The sequence below is a fragment of the Camponotus floridanus genome, unplaced genomic scaffold (genome assembly GCF_003227725.1).
Source record: "Camponotus floridanus strain SB8 unplaced genomic scaffold, Cflo_v7.5 scaffold95, whole genome shotgun sequence".
In the NCBI taxonomy this organism is placed as follows: Eukaryota; Metazoa; Arthropoda; class Insecta; order Hymenoptera; family Formicidae; genus Camponotus; species Camponotus floridanus.
The window spans coordinates 532,553-560,496 of record NW_020229866.1 but is presented as its reverse complement, the minus strand read 5'-3'; the positions used below and the strand labels follow the sequence as shown (position 1 = coordinate 560,496).

General features: G+C 39.1%; 1 protein-coding gene across 3 annotated transcripts in view; it reads left to right on the top strand.

Annotated features, from left to right (window-relative positions):
- Window positions 1–18,078, top strand: part of LOC105255717 (protein embryonic gonad) — an 80,205-nt gene extending 62,127 nt beyond the window's left edge. For all 3 annotated transcript variants that reach the window (XM_025415035.1, XM_011265166.2, XM_011265165.2), the window contains 2 exons: window positions 375–452; window positions 16,926–18,078. In XM_025415035.1, the coding sequence (XP_025270820.1) occupies window positions 375–452; window positions 16,926–17,840 (993 nt within the window). In that variant the 3' untranslated portion in view covers window positions 17,841–18,078. The remainder of the gene's footprint in view (window positions 1–374; window positions 453–16,925) is intronic.
- Window positions 18,079–27,944: the final 9,866 nt, after the last annotated feature.

Genomic DNA, 27,944 nt, shown 5'->3' with positions numbered 1-27,944 from the left:
TCTCCATAATCGCGATATTACATTAATAAATTTCGAACATTATATAAATTTTTTTATTCAAATATATTTCATAAAAAAAAGAAAGCAATTGAAAGCGAGAGACATTCCCGAAAAATCTTTATTGCGTTCTATCTATTCTATTAGCGTATAATCAAAGTTCTGCCATATTTCCTATTAATTACTCTAAATCTTATTTAAACACATCCGTAAGTTATTGTGGGAGGAATAAAAATCGACACGAACGTAGAGAAAACCGGTTCGCCGCCCCACCATTCGACACCAATCGCGCTTTATTCTTCCAAGGATGAACCGAAGCAACTGACTCTGACACATATCTCTCCTTTGAATAATTTTTACAATTTCTATAATTGCAGATGAACCATAAGTGCTACGTATGTAACGAGCCTGCAGCTGGTTTTCATTTTGGAGCGTTTACATGCGAGGGCTGCAAGGTAAGAGACGAACTATCAATAATACGATTACGATAATAAAATCCGGATTAGATGTTATGGATACTTTGTGACATGACGCTGACAATTCGTACGTCTCGTCACACACTCTATTTGTGTTGCGCGTTACATAACATTTGTGATGTAAATTCTATAGACTTATGAAAAGCGACGCAAATGTAATTACGAAGACGCACAGTTTCGCCGTTTATAAATCGTGAATAAGTCTGTATTTATTTTGCGGAAATATAAAAACTTCGCAGTTACATGATTAGAGAAAACCAATATAAAATTAAATGAATAATGAAAAGATAAAAATGATAAAGATGTAATTTTTTTTTTAAAGGAAGCTTGTAAATATAACAAATACCGAAAGAAATTTTTTGCTTCTCAAGCGATTGTTCTAAAACATTAAACTACTTTACGTATTTTTATTACTTTTTCATTTACTTATAATAATAATTTGTTGATGCACAGATGTAAATACAATAAAAATGATTTAAAAAAAAGATACATGCAAAAAATGAAATGATGGCAATAATGCTGCTATAATGCAGAAAAATATCGCGTATACATAACACGCTGTTTTATATAAATTTACTAGTATTGCAATTCAAAATTCATTTTCTATAAACATGTAATAAAAATTAAATATTTCATGTATATCATATATCATATCATAAGTCATTCATATATCATAATTAATAAGATTCGAAAATTACATATTCTCTTTACTAGTATTTTGTTAATTTATCATATAAGAGAAGGAAAAAAAATTTGTATATATATTATATAAAATTCAAAAAGAAAGAGAGATGTTGTCTTCTAGTAAAATCACAATTTTATAGTGAAAAGCAAGACAAAATAAGGCAATGATTTATCAGCAAATTAGCGTTGGGAAAAAATGTTTGGCAAAAAATGAACGGAAGTAGTTTCTACCCGATATTAACCTGCTGCGAGGATTTCGCAAAATCGTAAATGTCGATACGCCGGCGATGAGTCGACGTATGTGATGCGTGCACGCGTTTCGCACTCTAGTTTAAAGAAGAAGCAATTTAATAAGCCGTGACAAATGCGAAAACGAAAAGGCTCCGATGGTAGGGATCCTCTGTCGTAGTAATCACGGTCGTCGAAAGAGGTGAGAAAGTCTGATATGTGGAAAAGGTAAGCGGGCACGAGAGGGAAGCGAGAAAAAAAGAAAAATCCCCTGCCCGGCTCGAATCCATAAGTGGACGAGAGACTCGAGCGCGACCAATCGATTATTTCAGATCGTCCTCGTTCGACGATGCCCAGGCTGTGGCAAATTACAACGAATATCCTGAAAATAACGATATATCGATAGAATGATAATATTGCCTGAAAATATTAAGGCCGTTGTATTTTAGCTGGAACCGTAAATTAAAACATTAAATTTCTATTTTGTTCTATTATTTCAAAGCAACGATGCGCGCGATGTGCAAACTTGAAGATTTTATAATCAACAAACAAATTGTTGAAACAAATTCTCCAGAGGAGGAATGAATGAATCTGTTTCTTGGAAGAAATATGGAATACGCGGGAAATAACGAGGAAAAGCGAGGACATTGTGTCAATCGCGGTTCGCTCTCGTGATTAGTCACGTGGAGCGTTACAGTCGCGAATAACATTCAACAGGTGGATTTAACAGGTGGCATTCAACAGGTGGATTCCGGCGCACATGCGCAACCATCTGTTGAATCTATGCATACGCCTATAGTATGCAAGCGCGCATATATATATATGTATCGACAAACTATGGGACGACAATAATCGGGTCTCGTTAAACCACGCTTAGATCTCCGAGAGATGTTGACCCTTGCTCTCGTCCTCTCATTTCACTAATGCGCGTTACACCGTGGAATATCGATACCGCGTACTCTAAGTGACCCATCCGATAATAATTGAAGCTCATTAAGACAATAACGGGCAATAATGGGTCTGTGGTTCTTATCGCGTTCAATTTCCCGAAGAGACGGAGTAACAGATAATGCTTTAAGTCAATTAGACTTTTCTCTCGTAAACTAGGATGAACCGGGAACCTTTAAGAAAGAGAATATGTCGCCGTGTCTGGATAACAAGAAGCGCATTCTAATCGAATTCAAAAGATCCATCCGATCTTTTTATAAAATTACTAACTATCGGAATTAAACAAATTAATTTGTCCCACCCATCATAAAAAACTTTTATTAACACACAAGATTAATCATGAACCTTTGGATAAAATTCTGTACAATTCTATTTTTTTATCGCATTTTAATCGAATTCAAAAGATCCATCTTTTTATAAAATTACTAAATATCGGAATTAAACAAATTAATTTGTTCCATCCACAGCAAAAAACTTTTATTAACACAAAATTAATCATGAACCTTTGGATAAAATTTTGTACAATTCTTTTTTTTATCGCGAAATTATGCTTTTTAACACGTTATCGATATAATTGTTATCACTCGCGCGTAAGTGAAATTTATCGATTTCACGCCTCGCGCCTTTTAATTAATGAACACGGATGACTGATTTAATAGTACGAAATACGATACCGGCCGGAAAATTAATATCGCCATCGTGTATCGTATACGTTACGTCGTGTAGTTATACAACTATATACCAGCGGGAAGGATCGCCGCTCTCACGAGGTTTCGATGTTATCGCGAGATATATAATAGTGTCATCGAAACCCCCTGATATCAAGAGGGCAAGTGAGGGAGAGGGGGCACAAAAGTATAGCGGCGAGAATTAGAGGCGCTCGCTTAGGCGACCAATTCTTCACGCACACGCATGCACAACGACACGGGGCGAGCACCGCGGGTGCATACTGAGTTCCATGATCTCTAACCTCGGAGCCGATCTACCTTCTCCTCGATGGGCATTTGGAAATATTTGAAATAATTTAGCGGCCGTGCACACACGGCGGCCACGGACGAAGAAACGAGGAACACTCATTAGCATACTAACGACTGTCCCTCGAATTCTCCGCGTAACATCGAGAGGGGGACGCGAGTTCTCCCGCTCTCTCCTCTCTCTTCTACCTTCCTCGCGTGCGACGGCGACAACCGTGGCCCCTTTTGCTCCACGCTCCGGATTTTTTCCTCTCTTCCATTTTTGGTACCGCGAGGAGCACGCGCGCGAACGTTCGCAAACATACGAAAGACTGAAAATATGACGTTACCTTGAACGCGGGCAGGAGCGGATCGATCATCACGCGCGATAGTTCTTTGCAATCATAAAAATAACAAAATCTACCGATAACGTCACGTATAGAATAAATCTCAATAAAATTAAAAGAAATTACAATAATTTGTAATTAATAAAATAAATCTAAACGTCAATAGCTTTAGTTTTTACTTTCTAAGAAATGAAAGTGACGCAGGTAATTACGCCATAATCGAGAGAACTCGATGCGTCCCTGTTTCGTGAACTGTCTTGGTTTCTTGGATAGCGTCCGAATTCCACATTTGTCGTCCGGAACGCGTTCAAATAAAGGAGAGCCAGGTCGTTCGAAGGCCGAAGTGTAAAGCAGAGCCGAAGGCAGGATCGCCAAAAGATGGTGACGCGTCACACATGATGAATATTAACGCGAGCGACCTGGCTCGGCCTTTTCTTCCTTCGTCTCTTCTCTCATCTCGTTCCGCTTCAGGTAACTTCGGTGCACTAATTTGCAGAAGTTCGCTCTCTTGTTAAGAGGAACACGCGGAAGACCTAGATTCGGGTCAGGCGTCGCGTTTATTTATGATGCAAATGCCATTGTTTTTCGGGGCCTCAACGGTCTGCACATTATGCGCGGCCGACATTGCAAAAATTTTTCAACGCTTCTTGCCACTCTCTTGCCCTCCACCTTTCTCTTCCTGACCGAAGAAGAAGCGTGTGATTCAGAGAACGCGATTATTCATCGTTCAACAATGAGGACTCGTCCAAAAAGTTGAAACCATGATAACCGATCCAGGACAGAATCGGCATAAATACGTACTCGACAAGGATTGCTTTCTACTCATCGGAATCATCGCGTCGACTACGACTGACTTTTTATGCCGCGCTTCCGGCGACGACAAGGATTTGAAAAAACACTTAGCGAGCAACAATGATTTCCGGCGAACGATACATGTTCAAGCAGGTAGAGGCTGAAACATTTCAAGGAGTCAACGATACACATAGGGTGCATAGAAATTATCCTTTGAATATTTAACTACTCGTCATGGCAAATTGTAATATTTATTTAAATATAACAAAATGACTATATACTTTAATTTTTGTTAGATCAATAAAATATTTTTATGAAATAATATAACAAAAACGTTAAAGATAAAATAAAATATCTAAAATATTAAAAGGACGTAGAAAGTAAATGAGAGAAATATCTTGCACGTTATTAAAAAATTAAAACGTAAATAAATGACCAGCGATTAAACGTGCACTTAAGGAAAATTAAGAAGCATGTTCGAAGTGATATAACGAACATGATGACGACGTGTGTATATACAAGCGAAACGAAAGTAGCATCTGCGTCGAAGAAGATAACACTTTGAAACGTGATAAAAATTGTCGGGTCACTCAATTTCCTCGAGCACCGGCGATTTCTCGATCGCGGTAGATTGTCAAAGTCTCGTCACGAATGACAAATTAAGCGATTAATTTAGCTTTTCTTTTTTCATGCTAATCGTCAGTCCGTTTTCATGTGAAATATATATATCTCAATGCTATTTTGACATATCACCGGATAGAAATTTGGATCTCGTGTGTCAACATCGAGAATTGTAACATATTTTATCGCTGAATTTTCTCCAATCATTTTGTTTCTAGAATTGCGGCGACTCGTATAAAATTGCAAAACAGTGCAAAAATCGTGTAATAAAATAATAATGCTATTGCAATAATCGACGAATATATATGTACAGAGTATATGTTGATTATTAGAATTTAAAGTAAAACGTTGAAATTGCGTCTATATCTTTCAGATTGAGTAAAAAATCATAGAGAAAGCTTATCAACAGAATTTCAATATCTAAATCAATTTATGATTTTCTATATGCGCTCTCTAGTTGTAATATAAAATTGTTTCAACCAAATTATATTTTATGATTGAATAACCAGATAGATGAAGAAAGTATTATATATATTTATTTACACTATTCCAATGTATAATGTACAGAGGAAAAGATTAGCTTATTAGCATATTAATAAGTGTTATTGAACGTTCAAATTTGCGGTAAATATAAATCGCAGGTATATCGGTAATGATATTCAAAAATATTTAATATTTTATTGTATTGATAAGATTCTTTAAACGCACAGTAAATAAATAACAGTTATGGACACGTGATAAATATTTAATAACGAAGGACAAAACTCCTAGAATATATATACATATTATTAATCTTTCATCAGCAATAAGAGTGCAAAATAAAATATATAAATGGCAAAAGGGGCACGGGAAAATGTATACTCGCGTTATAAGAGTGTCGTAAAATCGATTATGGACCCCATCTCTCGCGTTATCTTTTCTAGTACAGTTAGCTCTCCCGTAAAGCGACATTGGGGTGGGAAAAGAAGGAAGAGAGATAACATAAATTGTGCGTTGGCACGTGTTAACATACGGCAAGAATCCGCAACTAGTTTTCCTCGCCTTTCTAGCTTTGTCGCACGCACGCAAGGCGGATCGGTCGCCGACTTCGTGGAAGCGCGAGACTGCAAAGCGCTTTTTAACTGCGGCTATTACGTCGCCTAATTGCCGGTCATTTAAATACCACCGCCGCGAAACAGATACCGCGATACGAGGAGACCGCGAGCAAAGAGCGCGAGAAACTCGAGAGGCTTAGCGCCGGCCGACATTGACTCTCGAGAGCAGTCGTTGCACTCGATAATTGCAGAAGCGCGGCAGATTGCGATGCACCAAGGGTTTCGGATCGTGACGCTGGAAACTATCGTGCGGACAGCGGCATACTTGCCGTCTGATCTATAAATCCAGGATTCCAGGTCGAGAAGGGAGTTACTTTCGCCCCGTGACTAGGAAAAAATTGTCCGATTGATTTGATCGCTTCTCGATCAGGGGACATATCTCTCCGAGAAGTCGCGAGGCTCGTTCTTTCTGCATAGACTTCGGCGATAGACGTCGCGCTCAATAGCGATGGCACGTTAGAACGCGGTACGGGAAGGAAACCGCGAACTGCACCACGGCGCGATCGGTCGATCGTATAAAACGGCGATTTACGGCCGACACAGGCGGCACAGTGGAAAGGAAGAACCGCGTACATATGTGGGCCAAACCGCATGGCGACCGTTGGCTTTACGCCCGGTTTACGACCCGATAAATCGCGATCTATGAAAGGATCTGTCGATGTGAGACAAGACGTTCTACAGAGCTGCCGACAACCCGGGCGCTTTGAATTCACCGCTGAATTCACGATTTCCAGAACGTTTTCTTTCTTCAAAATTAAATGTCTATTCACGCGCAGAAAAATAGTCATAGTGAGAAACGATTTGCAAATATCGAGACATATCGCTCAATTTTAAACGAGGCCTTTCTGACCTTTAATAATCGTATATTTCTCTTCATCGATCTCTTGATTTAAAACGTTCCGGGAAAATTGCATATATCGGGACACACGAATGCTCGAGCAACTATTGAAATGTTCAAGATTCGAATGGTAATGCGAATAGCGGCGACGTAAACCTGCCATCGGCACCGCGCAAAGGGTTGATACGATCGCGCGAGTTAAATAGCGAAGTCGCACGAACGGCCGCCCGCTCTCGCACATGGCCCAGTTCACGCCCGTGCGATCGCATCGCGCTCTTGCTACACGGACGGCGCGCCCTTGAGCAACAAGACGTTTAGCATTCAGCGGACGCGCGCGGTTTCGTATGGATCGTCTTCGTGGTCGTCGTTGTCCTGCGCAACAACGACCTCACGTCCGCGAATGCGGTCGGTCTTTTCAGAACGATCGCGTTACGCAAAGGAGATCGATTGGCGCAATCCTCGCGAATTCTCCGAACGGAGGAGAATCGCGGAGACTTACCGCGAGCGAGCGAAGAAGGAAACGCGGAGAAGTAAATACGCCGTACGTGGTCTAGACGCGACCACGTTGTCCTAGATGCGTACGTATGTAATTTACCTTAGCCGGCTTTGTGAAGCGCGGACGAAAGGGTTGCGGCCGGCTACCGTTATCGCGCGGGTCAATGAGGATTAACGAGAAGCGTCGGACGTTCTCCAGATGTCCCGGCTGTCAGAAGTCATAGAACCGTAATAAAATGACGCGAGAACGCCTCTGTCTCTGATTCGCCGTTGATTTTTACGGCTGTCATCGATCGAGTTTGTTTAACACTTATCGTTCTTTATATAGATTATCAATATGCGTGCGATATAATTGATATGACAGTATGTAAGAATATATCTGCTTGGCCGTGAATGCTTGTCACTGCAGTTTGTCGTAAACAGAAATTCTTTGACATCGTTTGCCGAGAACTTAACAGTACATATTCCATTACTTTCGCGTTAATGTGGCAGGCAGCGATAAAAGACTACCGTTTCATCTATTACGGTCTGTGCCGGCTTTAGATACTGAACTAGACAATTGCATTTTACGCTAGAGCAGATGCGAATATTGTGGCTTCGATAACAAAAGTATAGTAATCGACAACGAACAAGTAAAGCGCGATTATTCGACTTCAACTTTCACCGGGATTTTAGCGAGCATAGTTCTCTTGTTCAATTCTCTTGTTCGCTTAAAATGGAACATTTAAGTTAGCGTCTATTAAAGACTTTCGACTCTCTATACTTTTTTGTGCAATAATGTGCAAAATATGTTCGCATAAAAAAATTCGTTCATTTCTCAACATTCATTTAAAAGGAAATTAACTGTAATTAAACGAAATTATTTTCATGCCTGACATTAGCAAAAAAAAAAAGAAAGTTAACAGCAACACTCGAGTAGAATGCCATTTATAATAAGCGCACTGTAATATGCGAGATAATTCAAAGAAATAAAATTACATTAACAACCGTAGTAGGACATCCACACTCGAGAGACGTAACAATCTGAAGAAATAATTCTCAAGTTCGCGGCGATCCATTTCGCGGAGTTTTCAACTATCTCCGCGAGTCGTATAGCTCTTCCCGCGTGCTCTTCGTCAAGAGAAGTCTTATCTCTCTCCACGAGAAGCAGATCTGGTCGAGTACAAACCCGCGCACGCATCCCGTCCTTTTTCTCTCTCTCGAAGGCGAGCGCGGATCGTCCTCGTGCATCAATCCGTACTCGTCCATCCCAAGTAGAGACCGAGTATTTACGCTCGAAACGCTTCCTCTTCCCTTGAATCGAAGCGGATTCTAATGTAAGCAAATAGCTCCCGAGGACAAATCCCTGCGACCATATCGGCGCGTCGTAAAAGTTTCCAACATACGATCATGCCGTTCTCAACTGACCATAAAGCGTGGGTAAAGCGAATACAGAACGACCGCCGCGGTCGTCGCGGCCCATTCTCTCGGTGATTAACATCGTACTGTGAGTCACTTTTTAACGCGTTTCGCGAGATTGCTCTGAAAAATTGTTTCACGACGTACGAGGCTTTATCTCGACATTCTTCTAGTTAGAGATAAATGTTTTCTTACCGCAATGTAGTTGGTAGAACACTGAGTTGAACAATTTATATCGTTTTAAATTTGCAGCATTTATAAACTATTTTGTTAGAAAATTACTCTTCATAATTTTTATATAAAATTACATTTTTTGTGAATTATTTCATAGGATTGACGAGGAAACTTCAATTTTCCATATTCCGATAAAGAAAAAAGCATCTGATATACTTTGAATAATGTGATTGAATTTGCGCATAATATTCGGCGCGTTGGCTATCATCAAATATCGTAATTATTATATCAAGCATGAGAGATATCGCAGTGCTATGCATCAGCGGTGAAAAGCGATGCCACGGAATACCCGGGGTACCGGTTTATTAAATTTTATTACAGCGCGCGCTTACTCTTCGGAGAAACGGACTTTCAAAATCCGCGAGAGAAAATCAGCATACAATAACCGACGCCCATTGTTTCTGTAGTTAGAAACTGTCGTTGCGTACCTATCTGCAATTCAATCGGCGCGATACCGTAGGACGTGGAAGCATTTTGTGTCACACGTGATAAACTGAACTGCCCCTCGAGCGTGTAATATGTTGAGTCGCGCGTGGCTGAAACGTATCTGAAACGTGATTTCTATAGATAAATCACAAAAAGAGGATTCTTGTCCGCAAGAATAACTCGTCGATAATAAATTGCTACTAATTTTATAAATAATTATAACTATTTATAATTGTCACATTTTTTAAAAATATTTTTTAAATTATATGAACACATTTTCCATCTCTTGTTATAAAAATATTTGCCTCCTTTTCATATAATTTAAAAATATTTATATTTATAATTACGATATACTTTAATTATTTGTAATTTAAAAAATATTTTTAAATTATATGAAAATGAGGCAAATATTTTTATAACCAGAGATGGAAAACTTCGATGCTGCTAAAAGATATTCTTACTATTTCCATGTTAAGACACCAATTACAAGATGAATATTTTTCAATAGGTCTCAGACATCTAAGATATATCGTCGTTACTGCGAATTTGCATTATTGTTTTTGATTCGCGGAAATACTAGCGTCTTTCGTCACCCATTTATCAACGATGCCCGCTAGGCGATTAGAAACCACTTGAAACGAAAATGAGAGTGCTCTCTGCTTGAAATAAGTATGCAGAGCACACAAGGCTCAAGGTCCATGCCACTGAGTGACGTCATGTCTGTCTTCATCCATCTTCGTTTCATTCGCGGTTTCCACGATCTCGTTTCACTAGATTTCTTGGAGTCGTGCCAAAAATCCGTAACATCGTTATTTTCGAGCTTCATAGCAATCTGCAGATATTCGTACAAGATATTCGTATCACGTATTTGACTATATCGCAATGATAATTGCTTCCCTTATAAATTATATCGCTATATAACGAATACTAAATTTGAATAAATGCATGCAATGTAGAATGTATTTAAATATTAATAGAAAGTGGTATATAATAGCTTTTAACGATAGCTTTTAAACAATCTTCGATCTCAAGTTTTAATTGCTAAAAAATGATTGTTCAATCGTATAGCGTTTTGAGTAAAACAAACGTCATGCTGCAAAGTGTTTGGACTTTGCTATGCTTTGCTGATTACGTTTCATTAGCGGATACGAGCAAATTGGACTTATCTCGAAATCATCGGATAGATTCCACGGCGTGTAATGAAGCGGATCGCGATTTACGTACATTTACGTCTGTTATAATACGCCTACGTAATCGTGGGGATACACAATTATCCTGCTGTAATAAACGCGGATCTGCGAAACGACAAACGATTAAAAATAGCCAGACGGATCTAGATACGTTTTTACACGGAACGCCGTCAATCATCGTCGCTCTTTCCTCGAGTCGCTTAAGTCGAGTCCATCTTGAAATCCGTGTCGGAGCAAATTGCGGGGTAATTCGCAATCGGGAAAGAGGAAAAATCATTAGCGAGCGTTACGACATGTCACAGCGGAAACATCGACGTGGCTATGTAATCGATTATTATTAGCACAGAGCCGCGGTGGTAGCTCACGTAGCACAGTGCTGTATAGTGTCAGGACGTGAAATCCAGATCGTTGCAGATTACGGTGCTGCGTCATCTTCATCTGGGAAAGCCAGCGAGCGAGGAAACGCGGGCGAATGATGTCGCGATGATGACGCGCAAATACGATTTACGACGAGCATCGGCCAAGCGTATATCAGGGTCACTCGCTGATACGCGCATTCATGTGCTAATGTCGTGCTCGCTCGAGATGTTAATGAGTCGCCTCGAATTGTCGCGATGGAATCGTCTGTGACCGTCGACGCATCGACGATTGATGATCGCATCACCTATCGCGGTCGCTGTTTATATCATCTCCAAATTTTATATAGAACAAATTTCGAGAAAGAGAGAGAGATATATGCATATATTGAATCGATCGAAATTAGATTATTTTGCACATTTTGCGGTATTAATGTATCAACTATTTGATAAAATATAATTAAAACATATAATTATTAATAATTAATATTTTCATTTGACGGGACGAGGTCGATTCTATCGATCGCTCTACAGCTGATCCACTTTATCGATCCGAGTAGCCGACACTCGATTATCCGCGGAATTGTACGCCGCTCTCTGGGTGATCGCACAATACGACCACCATCGAAGCTGGCAGCCGTGTCTCCGATCTTACCAGGCTCCGCAAACTTTTCTCTCGCGTCTCTCTCTCTCTCTCTTTCTCATCCGCTTCGACGAGGCACCTGTACCGCGACGCCTTTCTCCGTCTTACCGGCAGCGACGAAACGCAACGAATCACGTTCTCGTCGCACTCGCGGCGCATCTAAGTCTCCTCTCTCGGTCCATTTCTTTCCATCCGTCTCTCGCCGCACTCCGCGCCGTGACCCTGCAAACGCGCGCCCGTCCCTTCCCCTCGCCTCCGTCGCCATCACCCCGGTACCATTATGTATATTCCCGTTCGTCCCGTCTCGCTCGTTCGCTCGCGCCTATCAACAATCTATATTAAGGACGTGGGAATGTGAAATGGCCTGTCCAGCTATGCCAGCGATGCTATTGGAGTCGCGGTGTGGCCGTGTCGACTGTCTCGACTCTCCGATCCCTCTCCGCGCACATACACACACATACATATAATCACGCACCTAACTCACCTCATCGCCCCGTGTCACGCGTTCGTGCCGTGACCTCGGATTCGTGCACGACGGATGCTGCACGCCGAATTCCGTGCGAGATGTGCCACAACAGGCTTTCTCGCAAAACGTTTACGAGAAATCCGATAATACCGCGGTATCTTTGCTCCTTCTCCCAAAAGTAATTTTCGTCTTTTTCCTCGCGAGTCGTTCACGTTCGTGGGGGTTAATCGTCCCTTTAGGTAATAGCGTGACTATCGCCGCGTTCGGTGCCTATTACGTTTTCGCTTGGCGTGGGACTAAACGTTTAGCGATATTTCATATGACAAGAATGACAGATACATATACATGTATTATATTTTATGAAATCATTATAAAATTGAGATTTGAATGTTAGTGAAACAATAAAATTTTTATCTAACGATACGCAAGCTACGAGATTTATTGTCTTGGTAAGTATTGGCAACATTTGACGTTGAAAAATAGTAATGTTTTATATGTATATAAATAAAAAGTTTAATGCAAAATTTCTATTCATAAAATCGTGAAGCATTAGTGATATCCTACTTTCTCCAAGCTTACGTGGCAATATTAATAAAATCAAAAATAGATTTATCTCTTTGAAATCAAGTTGATATGATATTTAATGTATCAAGCTCATGAAACTGATATATTTAAAAATAATAAAAATCTTCTTATATAAAGACAAATTTAAATGTTATTAGATCGCGAAAAAATATTTCAATCTACGTGTCGCGTTGTCAAAGCGAAAATTATATTTGTCGCGTTACTTAGCTCATCGCGAAAAAATACGTAACGTCACTCGAATAATAGCCGCGCTAAACGCGCACGTAATTCACATTCGCGGAATCGATTCATAGAATCGCGATAAAGGTCCGGCAATACGTTTTCATCGTTCTCGCGGGAAACCGAATTCCTGAAATGCCGATATATAAATCGACACTCGAATCACGCGATTCGAATCGATCGTGCTCCCCATTTGGCAGCATAAAATGCGAAGAAATCTCGTTCTATTCTCCTCACGTGTAGAAAACTATCGCGTTTTTTCCCTCCTAGGAAAATTATCGAGGAAAATTGTCGCCGCTGATCGATTTACCGAATGCCATTCCATGATGACATTCTCATCATCCGGAAAAATATTCTGTTTCTCTAATTCGTTCGAGAATTATTCTTTCTTTCTTATCGTCTCAACAAGATTCTTTTCAATTGTTTCTTTATATTCATACGAATATAAAAGATAAAAGAAAATATTTTGATATTCATATTTCATTTTTATATTCATATATTGAAACCATTTACGTAACCATTATCATGTAATATCGTACATTACAATATTGTACATATCAAAAATAATTTATCAACACATCGTCATTTTATCATGCATTCCGTATGTTTTTTGCTCTATAATTCTCCATTATTTAATTACTTTTAATTTATTAATTATTTATTAAAGTATATCGATCGAGGGATTTAAATTCACGAAGCCGCATTCACTTTCTATAAGTCGTTTCTCATTCCTTTTCACGATCACGGGCGATTCTGATTTCTCCGCGTTGTTTTATGGCGTTACAAATCGGTCTAGGATTCCGGGCGTGCCGATTGATTTGAGATAATCTCAGCTGCTCTCGACGGATTTGTCGCACGCGCCCCTAAATGGCGTACGTTCTCTACCGTTCTGGATCGGTCGTTTGCCGTTGTGTCGTCGACGTTACTATTACCGCTGCAATCGCTATTGCATCGTTGTGTCGTCGTTCGCCAATCTTGGCTGAACCCCGTGTACGACCGGACGAGTAACCGAACTGTGCAAAAACTTGCAAAGCCGAGCCGAACACGCGCACGCACGCACGATGTTACGCAATCTCGCGAATCCCGTTGTCCCCCTTTGTCGGGGGACAACTGTCCGGCTATCCGTACGTAACTGACCGAGTGAGTGTACGACGACCTGCTGCTCGGGGAATCCGGCGACGCAATCGCCATTCGCGAAAGACGGTCATCCGCGACGCTTGAAGAATGTCGCCACTTTTCCCGATTCCGTGGGCGATTCAGAGCCCGATATGGCAGAATCGCATCGCCGGATCAATTACATCGCGCGAACGATTCGAGCGAATAAACCAAGTACGTTGACAAATCGATATGTAAATAAAATGAGCGGAAACTTCGTTGCGTGCAGACGTATCTCTCACGCACGATTTCTCTCGATCGAGGGTGAATTTTTTCGAACAATTGTGCTCTGGTTATAAATTTATGAATTTCTCAACCCTAATCTTCATAAATCCTTAGATAATAGATAGATTTATTGCAAATGCAAAATATCGATCATTATCGTTATCAATATCCTTATCGTTTATCTATTATTAAATAGAAATATATATATATATATATATATATATATATATATATATATATATTTTGTATACTTCTCATCGCGAAATGGCCGGAAAATATCAAATATATGATAATTTTATTTCTGGCTAATAAATAGTCTGAAAGCATCATTTAACAATTATATTGCGATGATGCATATACTTTATAGATGTTTACATAATTGAACGATAAATGCTTGTTTTCCAGATCATCGGAAAGTCCTACGAATTACCTGCGAACATGCGCACGAGTTTGTTCAATAATTCTATAATTCCGGATGATTCAAACGATGACATAAATCCAACAATCATCCGGAAGTCCAACGAATCATCGAATATTACCAACACCGATATGTAGATCGTAAATGTGATCGCCGTAAATACTTCATCGAATGATTCGTTATTCCCAATCGAGACATATCGAATCATTTCGTACCATTACACGCGCGATTTTTTTAGGATTTTGGACTGTTACCAACTCGCCCACGTGGTTCTTCGGTTAGTCCGCGAAATCTGCGTCTCCTTCCGCAGCAGCCTCCGCGATGACACGACACGGTGACTTTTTACGTCTTATCTTCCGCTTCTTATTCCGTAACACGCGCGCGCTAATCGATCGTGACGTAATGATTTAACAATGGGGGGAAACGTGAGAACGCGGATACACGAAGTTGCGTAGATCTCGTAATCTCGAAACAGTTCTAATGTATGCAGTAACTATATTTTAACAAGACACGATCGTAATCACTAAGGAAGTTTCGTACATAAAAGCCAGACCTAAATATATTTGAGGATAAAAATTGGAATAATTATTTGGATAGAATAAATGGAGAAAGTAAACATATTTATCTTCAGATTTAATATTAATGTTGACTTCATTTATGGCGAATTCACTTTATAAACATGAATATTAACATAGATATTTTTTTTATTTTCCTTTTTTATTCTTTTTGCTACTCTTTCATATACGTATAATATATAATATAATATTATACGTATAATATTATTTTCTAAATATTATAATATTTAATAATATAATAATAATTTACTGTAAAGAGATAAAAATATGTATATTTTTGAAAATACATTTATGCGTTGCTATTATATATACTGTTAAAATGTTTAAGTTAAAATTAATTTTGTCTTTGATTACTTTTCATATTTAGAGAAAAAAATTATATATATGTGTATCTTTTAAATTACATATATATATATATATATATATATATATATATAATTTAAAAGATACATATGTGTGTGTGTATCTTTTTTATTATCAGATCGATCAGAAGTTTCCCCAACACTTAAGTAGTGTTGGAAATTTAAGCGAATGGGACGCCTAGTCAATCTATCGATTGTTGATGCTGCGCGCTCGCATTTTTCGACATGTTTCGAAATTTCTGGAGGATGTGAAGCGGCGAAAAATTGCGAGGTCGCGTCGTAAATTAGTACTCGATGACCGTGCGAGCGTCTTTCGAGAAGCAGCGGGGTTTTCTCGAGGCAGTTTTATCGTCGGCCGACAGGCGTTTAACTTTACGAGCGGCCGCGCCACGTATATACTCTATCTCTTCCTCCTCGTCTTTCCGTTCTTTCTCCATTTCTTTACTCCCTTCGTCCTTCGCGTATCCTCCTCGTCATCCTCTCCCTCTCTTTCTTCCTCGCGCGCGCCTTTCTTCTAGGGCGCAGGCATGCTAATTCACGTGACGCGCGTAACATTAAACCCTGACGTTTAATCCGGTAGAAACGCGCGTGGCTTACACGCGGGCACCGGGAGAGAGACCGTCGACCCTTTATATGGTTCGGTCGTATGGAGGTTTCTCGTGGACGTATCTGGTAATATCCGGCGTGAAAGTACGACGCGGTCCTCGATCGTGATAATGCTCTTCGTTTGTCTCGATAATCCGATTAATTTATACGGATGTGCCGCTTCGCGCTGTGCGACTGTGCGATTCCTCGACATGTCAAAGGTCAAAGGTTGGACCGAGAGATCTCGCGCGAAAATTCATAATCAATTGATTATTGTAAGACCATTATAAATGTCCGGTGCGACGATACATTTGTAGATCAATTTAACGAGCATGCATTAATTTCTACAGATGCGTCAGCAAAATATTTTGTTCCTTAATCTCGCTATGTGGTTTTCAGTAGGGTAAATCTGAAAGTATTATCAAAGAATTTTGAATGCGTTACGAAATTGATAATTTAACGTTGTAAATGCAATAATAAATTTGCGATTTTTTGCATAAAGACTTTTTCATGTATAACGCTCCAAAATTTCTAATAAAATGAAAGATATAATTCTGATATAATTTAAATTTTATATAGGCGATTAACAGCAATTATTATAACCTTCTGTTACAGTCATTCTTCGGTCGCACATATAACAACCTGAGTAGTGTGTCAAGCTGTAAAAATGGCGGCAATTGCGAGATTAACAAGAAGAATCGTACATCCTGCAAAGCTTGCCGACTGCGAAAATGCTTATTAGCCGGTATGTCCAAGTCGGGCTCACGCTATGGCCGACGTTCAAATTCGTTTAAGGAGAGCTACGCATTGCAAGAACAAGAGGAGGAAGATAAATCGAGCGACAGATCCCCCACTGTTTCATCTTTCAATTTAAGAAGTTTACCTCCTTTATCTTCCGTCGTTTTTGATGATAAGAATGACGCTGCATCGACTCAGGAAACTCAGGAAAATCATGCCAACAATACCACGAATTTTCACGATAACCAAGTTTATGCGCAAAACTTGCACCTCATGCATCAGCAGCGGCTGTCTATCATATTTTCATTAAGTCAAGTTGCATCATCGTCTTATCAATTGCTCACGGAATCAACGCCAAAAATCATATCCGACAGCGAAACCAGTGACGTGGAGTCTAAGGGCAGTTCGACCCGAGTTTCACCAACATTCATCCACAAAATAGAGGAGCGAACGCTGTCCAACTCGACGCCATTGATAAATGAAAGTTCGATGCTCATGAACGCTCATACTTCTTTAAATTCAACGCCGAGTTTTAACACATGGGATGCATCGGCAAAAGATAACGATTATTCATGGCAACTTAGTCCTGATACTCTTACCGATAAACCGACAGACGAACCGACAGGCGAACCGACAGACAAACCGATAGACCTCAGCATGCGGTCAAGTAGCAGCTCGTCGCAGTTTAATGAGTCATCGGAAAAGAGGAAGAAGAGAAAAAGGGAAGATTGGATAAACGATAGCGACAGCTCATCCGGAATAAATCCCCTCAATTTAACGCTCAATTCTTAAAATCTGATCTGAGATCCAAAAGTCGATTTTAACCTCGTCTAATTTTAAAACAAATAATTTCAAAAAATTCGAGAGAGATGTCAGACAAGAATTTATAAACAATAACGATAAATTTATTGATGAAACGAAAAGAAATTAATAATATACCGATAAAGAGAGATTACTTCCGCGATGGAAAACAACTGATTGCGAGCAAATGTTGGTCGTTTTGATCTGATAGGCATCATCGTGAAAATGTGTTCATTTTGTACAAAAGAATATTTGGAACGAAGATGTACGTATACTAATTATTGATGTATGTTGTACGTATATTAATTATTGATTTAATTTATTTCAGATTAGGTGAGTTATCCATACAACCTTTAAATGAATGTTGTTTCAAACAAAGAATTAAAAATAATAATACTTATAATAATAATTATAGAATCAAAGAATTAAAAATAATAATACTTATAATAATAATACTTATAATAATACTTATAATACTTATAATAATAATTATACAGTTATTATCAAATATTATTATTCATAAATAAATTTATAAAGAATACGGCTTTATGTATTTAACAATGATAATTACGATAATACAATGATTACAATGATACATTATTGAAACGAGCGATAAAAGCCTAAAAACGCGGATGGTATTGAATAAATTTTTTTTTATTTTTTTTTACTTTTTTATTTTTTTTTATTATTATTATTCATATAACTATTATATGTATATATATATAAAACTTTTATGCGAAACTCTTTTTCGTATCTTCTATATATCATCTTCATTTTCGAAATATTTGCTTAGGGTGAGGTTAAAATGAATCACCCTATATAGTGAATCAGAGTGAAATATTTTGGTCAGTATAGTTGCATTCGCCTATTCTTAGTTGTCATGAAAGAAAAGAACTAAAATTTTGAAAAGTACAACAACCTTAAACTAAACTTCGATTTGAATAATCAAATAAATTTCAAATCAAGCTTCATATATTAAAATTTATTAATTCTTATTCATGATGGAGCTAAATTTGAGATCTGTCTGAACATTTGGTTCGAAGTTCGACTTAATAATGCGTATTCTCTTTTATTCAACGCCAAAGTAAAACTGCACTGCATATTTTTAGTCATGTCATGAAATGAGTTCACATGACATGATAGTCTATTTCTAGACAGTTAAGTATGTCTAGTTTAATTTTTTTAGATTGTATTCTTGTCTAAACCTCTAAATTTTTAAATTAGGCTTATACTTATATAATGTATATTTTTTTACATAACACATGTTAGAATTTATACATAATTATATTTATTTGAGTGTGTGTGTAATTATATATTTTTAGGAGATTATAATTAGGATATTCAAAAAATTGTGAAAAAAAACAAGATCCAAAAATTATGGTTATTTTTTTTCATATTGTTGCATAGGTTTCTTATATTCTGCAAAGAATAGGTTAAATCATTTCATAAATTGAGCTGACTGATATATTTGACTCACATGATTGATTTACTATTAATTATAAATCCAAAGATTTTTTAAATATACTTACATACATATAAGTAGAGCATAGATATATTCAAGGTGAATAATTAAATGAAAACATTGAAATCTCTGTTTGTTGTTTTTAAAAATAGGAAAAATTCTTAAAACTTTACTTTTTTTTGATTTTTTTAACGAAATCATGTATTTTTTTTCTCTCTATGTAAATCGATGATAATTATTGCATGTAAAAACAAGCGGTATAAGGTTACGAAAGATTGATATTATTGATGGATAATGTTATTATTTATACTATTTCCAACGCATACACAGGTGTAGCTATGCACTTAAATGTCTGCCTATATGTGCACGCATCTCGTTTGTTATCCTCATGTATTAATGAGGATAACAAACGAGAGACTTGAAACAGTGCGTCGTCATTGCGACCGGTTACTCCAATCAAGCAATAAGCAATCGTTTCAATTCGTCATGACTCTAGGCATGAGTTGAGCAACACTTGTGTACAAGAACAATTTTAACCATTTGTGCGTGCGCGACTCTCTCTCGGCGCGAATAAAATGTCGATAAATAACTCGGTGCAAGTGACTCGATCGCAACAAAAGTGAATTTCCAGAACGGTAGCGACGGCACACTTTTTTTAACACGAGCAAATCTCGAGAAATGAGTACGAAGAATATGTACGAAAAAGTAAAGAGTGATTGAATACTATTTGTTCTATTTGTGTTACGGAAATTCATTTAGTGCGAACAATTTGTAATGTACTATATAATAGTAAATAGAAAAGATTTGTTATTAATTTTAGCTCGATGTAAATATATTAATTATCTGTATTATCTTTAATCGTCTTTATTAAGTAATTTTTTATATAATAGATTTTTATATAATATAGTTAGGTAAAATTTAAGTTAAGAAAAGACGTGACTTTTTTTTAATATTGGACTTTCTTAATAAGGCTTTTATATAGAGAAAAATTTGTGAAAATTCTGTATTTGTATTCACATATGTGTGGTTATTATTATCACGGTACCAAAAAATTCGTTACAAAGAAATCTTATCGAAGTCAATTAGAAATTAAATGCAACTGTATATATATATGTATATATATGTAATAATAACACAGTGTTTTATTTCTTTTAATATTCCAATCTAACGATAAATAGGCAATTCCATAGACTGCTAATGAGGCAGTGAAGTCCGAAGTTGAAGTGTCTTCCTGAGAGAAAAGAATAGCATGAATTTATTTGCGTCTATCTTTTTCTAATCAACGTGCCAGCGTCAGTATGCGTGATTTAATAATCTGAAATTGCATCATGCGTGTGTCAGACAATGACAGACAACTCAAGTAAATTTATGCTATCCTTTTCTGTCAGGAGGACATCCCCTCTTTTTTATAAGCAGTCTATGTTAATATGTCTTTGGACAATCCTATTAATTTCGAATTTCACTAATGTTAGATTTGTATTAATTGTAATAAACGAAATGATACAAGATATTTAAAAAAATAGAATCAAAATATTTCCTAGATTTTTCAAAATTCGATTTTAAATTATCTAATATTATCTAGAAATCATCTATATTCATTATTATAACAGTCATGCGACGCGTCGATTATTTAAAAAAATGTATATTACCTATATAAATAATTAAAAATCGATAGAATAAATCATGAATGAATCATGAAATTTATCGAAATTGGACCGCAGTGGTTTGGACTTTAGTGGAAACACTGGTCGCTTTCTCTTTAAAGCAATTCGCGAAAGATACACGTTCGGCAATCTCCCGAAGCGGTGACAACAAGAGAGGGACGCAACAGATCGTGCGGGCATAATGCGTCAAGTAGAATGCCAATGGCTCTCTTGGGACACGAAAGACGAGATAGCGCGGTGAGCGCGATAGTCGACGACAACTCGCTTCCGCTCTAGACAGCGGCTCCTGGTAAGAAATCGTCGATGATCTCACGCGCGACTTGCCGTTCTGCACGATTTCTCGTTCTTTTTTTCACTTACCCGTTTCCTGATTAAGTAGATTAATAACTCGAAGAGACAACCGTAATGACGCGTTAATTGATTGCGCAAATCGCGGTGTTCACGTAAAACCACCGTCGCGACCGTGAGTAATGAGCCGTGTCACCGCGTAATTATTAATTCCTAGAACTGTTGACGGTTTTACAAAGTGGCTCTATCCATTTCGTTTATAAAAATTTCGCCGGAACCGACGATTCGACGACAGGCACATCGCGCGCGCAGTAAAAAATAGATTTCGTGTGGAATCGTAATCGTGTGCCTGATGTCGACACGTTTCGACGATGAAGCAATATCAATCTTTCGCGGCATTTGAATAACACATTTATATCGTACATATGATGCTTGGCGTAACGGCACATGTATTTCCTTTATACATACGTTCTACTCAAATTAGTTACGAGACTTCGAGAGATGTTATCGTTGCATTTTCATCTGTCCGTTACAGACATGACATAAGAAACATACATACATAATATATATAAGAGCAGAAATACTCATAACTATAACAATAAACCACGCTCGATTAACTGTAAAAACAAACGATTAAGTCTGCGATGATTAAGTCATACTCAGATTAAAGTTACGATCGCATCTGATTAAATATATCTATGCAATGCCTGGTAAGCTTCAGGTTAAATAATTTTCGCATTTGTGCGAATCTCTTTTTCTAAAAATTTCTCAGAAAATTCTATATCTCTTTTTCACAATTCTTATCGTAAAAATATAATAATCATGATAAGAAAAAGAGAGAAAAATTTTTTTTTAATTCGCAAACTCCTCTGACGCGATTAATTTCACGATGTCATAAACAAGTCGAGAGGAAAGCACGTTGTTGAGTGCGACGCGAGGGCTATCGTCGGTACCGATAGACCTCGCTGTGAAGTATATGTACGGCTTATACAGATCCCTGGCGTGCACGTAGAGCGTTAGGGGTTAACGAGGGCCGATCGTGCGATCGGTCGATCTTTCCCAAGAGCCGAAGCGGTCCAATTAGAAGGCACATAAAAGCCGGGCGCATAATCAGCAATTTGTATTGTCGAAGGATAAGAACGAACGCGTGCGCTCGCTCGCTCGCTCGCGAAAAGAAACCTCTCTCGCCCTCATTCCGTCTCTCTCGTTCATTGTTCTCTTCTCTGCACGCCCACCCTCTCTTTTGAAAACCACTTTGCAAAATAACTTCATACACAAGGTGAACAACGTCAAATGAGAGGATGAGAGGTAAAGAGCTACGCGGCGCGTTCGTTGACGGTGTCGGCTCGATGGAATCGAGGGAGGGAGAGACGAGAGGGAGGCCTGGCACCCGATTAAGCTATGCAATCGCCAATTATCGGCAATTTGATCCGGTTATAACTCAATTTAAAGTAATTGGGCCGCGTCGAGCGGCTTCGTTCCTCAAGAGTCTCTCGTCTGTATTAAGACGCCTCACTTATGCACGTGTACGCGTGTACTCGCGTGAGTTTACGTGTGTGCACGTATAACGTACGACATGTACGAGAAGAGGAACGTAAAAGATAAAGAAAGAAAGGGCGAAGAAAGGGTGGAAGAGAAGACGTCCCGAGGAGCAAACGCTATAGCTTGCATTTAAGAGACTCAGCCTGGATGCTTTTAGCGCCCTTCGATGATCGTAAATTACTGATTGGCCGGCATGTACGTGCATGTCGACGTGGAGCGACGATACTGAAATCGTTTCCGCGAATACACTTGATGAACGTACATACACGAGTAGAGCAAGACATGATGTTAAATTCCGTTTATCCATTCCACATTCTCGATTCGTTTCGATATTCCATATGACCATGATTTCTCTACATTAATTTAATTTTGCGAAAGTGAAAAATTATGCGAAATCTGAGAGATACACTCGAAGCTAGAAAATTAATTTATGTACGTGCCGCATATGAATAAGTAATCAAATTTACGACGATTCTGACAAAAGGCACAATATTAAAATGTATGAGCAAATTAGCTGGTAAGAAAGCGCCATTTAGTTCTGATGAGTCGTTTTTTAACACGAGGCAGACATAGCGTAATCAGTGAAGCCCCGTTGCTATTTGACTGCACTTTTTGTTAAGCACTTTTTACTCACGCCAATCTTTCGTTCATGCTATAATCAAACATGGCAATTTGTAACGTCCTTGTCGCATCATGCCTCTAATCACCACTTTATTTCTTTTTCACCTTTCCCGTTCCATTACAATTTTTTTCGACCGCCTCTTTCTATCCTCGTATTCTCCCCACATTCCAAGTGTCTAGTTTCGTAAAATAATTGCGCTCGAGCGCTTGAGACCGTTATATCGGTGGCAGGTTCGCACCCATTGACAAATTTGACGAGACACGCAACCAATCGGTCTCAACCGGCGTTAATCGATACAGCGATCGGTTCATTAGGCGGATCGTTTCTTCCTCGTGGCCGAGAACGAGCTCGTTCGATATTGACTTCTCGATCACGTCCAGTCTGGCGGAAATCTGTGCAACGCCGCCGATGACTTTCTTCCTCGTCGGTCTCGCATTTCGATCGAGACTGATCTATTGAAAATGAGTTTTTAAATCTCCAACATCTTAAAAGCGAAATGTGGAGATATTTCTCAACTATGTAGATATTTAAAGAAATCAATTCTTTAATTTTATATTAATTATATATTATCGAAAAATAATTTTGTTCATGAAAAAGAAATTTAAAAAAATATAGAAATAATTCATAATAATTAAGAAATAATTAAATTAGATGAAAAAATTATTTTAAAAAACTAAGAATAAAAATATTTTTAATGTTGTAACATATTTTAGATAACAATTAAACTGATATTTTCATACGCAAACTATTTAAGTATAAACACTTGTATCATGTAATAATAAAAGTGCAAAATATATTTCTTCATTGTGTGTTATACGTGTAGTCCGAATTCAAATGTTTGCAATTATTCAATTTTATTTTATATGTATGTGTATCCTATATACATATATATCCCACTTTCGTTTTTCAATTTATTCTTTCTTCTTATAAAGAATTATCAATCATTTTTACTCGGTCGAGAGAATGGCAAATTTTCTTAAAAACTTAACGAGACATAACTGTACATATTATATATATAAAGACTATACGAAGATTGGAAGATGAGAAGAGAAAATAAAATTGTAAATTGTAAATTAAACGTGCAAATATGTGGCTTAATTGTCTTAATCGGACTATTAATCCGCCAGAAAAAATGTCAATTGACAAACTTCACGTTTCCAGCATTATAATAATAGTTCCGCCTCTCCTTAAATCCCCTTCCCGCAATTCACCGCATTGTTCCTGATGAGAATCTCGTTTCGCGGCGGATTTCGCGTGCGGTTTCTATCTGTCGCTAGGCGCGAAGCAATTTCCGTGAAACCCCATTAACCCTTCGTAGATGAACGACGGGGAAGTGGAAGGAGACGGCGCGAGGGTCTCGGAGGAGGATAAGGAGAATCGTGCGGAAGGAGGAGGACGTGGCGGAGGAAGACGCGGTGGATCGCACTTGTCGCTTGCCACGCCGGCGTGTTGCGAAGGCAAGGCCTCCTCTATGCAACGCGGCGCGATGTTTCACCGTGAAACAGAAGGAAGGCGGAGTAGGAGGAGGAAGAGCAACAAGAGGAAGAAAAAGAGAAGGAGGAAGAAGTGGCCCTTGCGAGGCGAGGGGTCACAGTCGCTTATGTAAACCATATAGAAGCGTACACTATCTAGCGGCGCGCCGTTTATCTAATAATATTATGGTGCAACGCCAGCGCGGGCCCATAAGAGACGCTCGAGATGCACCGGCCGCGGTGGTTCGCATGCACACACGTACGCGCACGCGGATATCCGACGATGCGATGCTTACGTACACGACGAGGGAAAAGGCAGGATTCCGGCGCGGAGGGTAAATTCTCCTCCTCGTGCGCATTCTCGTCCGGATAGACGCAAGGTGTGCGCCTTCGCGTCCGTGGGGGTGTGCGAGCACTTGTTTCCGATGTTATCAGCTGATACTCCGCGCGATAACCGGTATGCGCGCGTGCGCGCACGCGCGCAACAACTCGCGATATTATCATTGCGGAACCGAGCGTTTTTCCACGGCGCGCGCTGGGAACGCGCGCGGAAAGTGCTATCTCGGAAGGATGAGACCGCGTAGCGTGGGCGATACATTTAATTTCAGCGAAGGAGGTCCTCCGTGACGATGGTAATTAATTATAGTAATTAATTATCGCAATTTTTATTTCTAGATAAAAGTCTCTATAACGAATCTAATAATAAACATATTTACATTCGTACGTAGTAATTAATTACCGCATTCTTTCGCGCTTTAGAGCGCGAATCACTTGGAAAACAAGCGTCGTCGAGTGTGTCGAATGTAATATCATCGTTTTTACATATTTCTAGATAAAAATCTGTATAACAAATCTAGTAATAAACATATATCTTGTAATAAACATATTTGCATTCGTACGCAAAGGAATAAATGAAAATGAAATGTTAGCTCGCCGTTTGTTTCGCTCGCTTCTATTTACGAGACTCGTTTCCTCTCGATACGACACGGCAATGTTAAAATTAGTGCGGACATTAGCAAAAACAAGGCGTATAAATGCTCATCGAAAGTTAGCTGGCGATAGTTTGGAGGGAATCATTAGACGCTCGGCGTTACTCTTTCGCCGAGGAGTACTTTTTTTCCAACTCCGTGCTCGTCGCCAGAAATGGTCATCCGGCACGCAACCAGTAGCACACGCGACGCATTAATTCCGGCATTTTTCTGCCGTCCCGGCATTAACCTTTAAAGCAGGCGCGTGATTGCGACCGATCACGCGTGCTGTCCGTTAAATCGCCTATCGTTCCACTTTGCGCGCGCGGCGCGCTCTGAACTCGGTACGATTTTTGCCTTCTTAATTCGATTCGGTCGTGCCTCAGTATAATGCCGCGCGATATAGTATCCCCGAAGGAACGCGATCGTACGCGCGGCTAACGATCAACCTCTCTCGGCATTAACCTCCAACGCGGAACCGTAATGGCGGTCGATCACGCGTGCCGATCTTAAATCGTACCGCTTCTTTGTACCACCACCATTTCCAATTTCTTGTTATTTTCAATTTCGCATTAATAATGGATCGTTTCATCAAGATCAAAGAGCTGCGCCAGGAAGCTTTCAGTGAGCCGCTCCCGCGTAATCTTTATAAGATCGCGTTCCCAAATTTCACGATTCGTGTAACATCTCTTTCTTTCGATACATGTTTGAACGTATATCACATTAAAAGGATTAATTTCCTAGCAAAAAGAAAAAGAAAGAAAGAGAGAGAGAGAGATTATCAAATCTGCAACTGTTATTGTTTTCAGAACGATTAAATAAAAGAGGAACAAAGTGAGCGTTCTCGCTTGTATTCGTTGTACTTTGATTCGAGCGAAAGTCCAATTGATCTATTCACGGCGTAAAGGAACGACATCTCCGGCGGTTTCGACGCCGTGGGAAAAACAAAACGAATCGATAAGAACACCAGATGCGTTTGCACAGGTATGCAAGATATGCTATTCTCTCGTAAGCGAAACTCAATTGTCGTACGGTATAAAGATAATTGCGCGCGACCAGCAGCACCACCGAGCGACGAGTAAGCCGGTCGTAAAGATCGATGGTCTCTCTCGATGAAGTCGCCGGGCATCTTCACGCATAAGCCCCGTGGACGATGTGTCGAAGGAGATTAACGCGTTAAGGCGAGGTGCGGTTAGACCGATGGATGTAACGTCGAAAGAAAACCGGGTGGAAGGCGGCGAATGGATGTCTATCCGCGACGAGTCGCGCTTGCCACTCGAGCGTAATTCAAACCGGCAAACTTAATTACGTCGAGCCGGGATTGAGCGAGCAACGATCGCGCTCGCTATTTGCCCTTAACGACTCGTCGGATAATTAATTAACGGTGCGCCTATTTCTCGTCGCGCTCGAAATCGAATCGCTATTGGCCATTAAAGCATCGCGAGAGTTAAATCTGACGGTTGAATCGTAATCGCAAATTATATCGCGACGCGATGCGCCGACCGTCGCGTTATCGATCTTGAAATCGCGTTTTGCTTCCGGCCCGAGAGTTCAAACGGTAGCTCGATACGTTGCAGCGAGCATAATAGCTACTTTGTAGAAAGTGGTATAGCGGCAGTTAAATATTTATCGAGAAGTCGTTTCTCTCTCTTTGCGGACAATTAGCGAGGCAGAATCCAGCTGCGCGCAGCGAATGCATTTATGCCGGATGTTTAAAAATATGCACATCTCGGTTTTCACCGTAACTGCTCGGTCGACAGCGATGCTATCAAAGCGCGATCTAATGTACACTTAGATATACTTGAATAGACATATAATGAGAGAATTAAGATCATATTTAATTAAACTACTCTTCAATTTTACATGTTTTTACGATCTCTCATCGAATCGGAAATTCATAAACCATCATCATGTATCATAATCGATCTGCGCGATAACTATTGATAAGAATGAAAACGACGATTTTCGCGACGATCATAGCTCAATCAAAAACAACTAGAAATAAGAAATAGAGAAAGAGGAGACATACAAAAATAGCGAGCTGTCCTGTGAATATTTAAAACTTTGTACTTCCGCA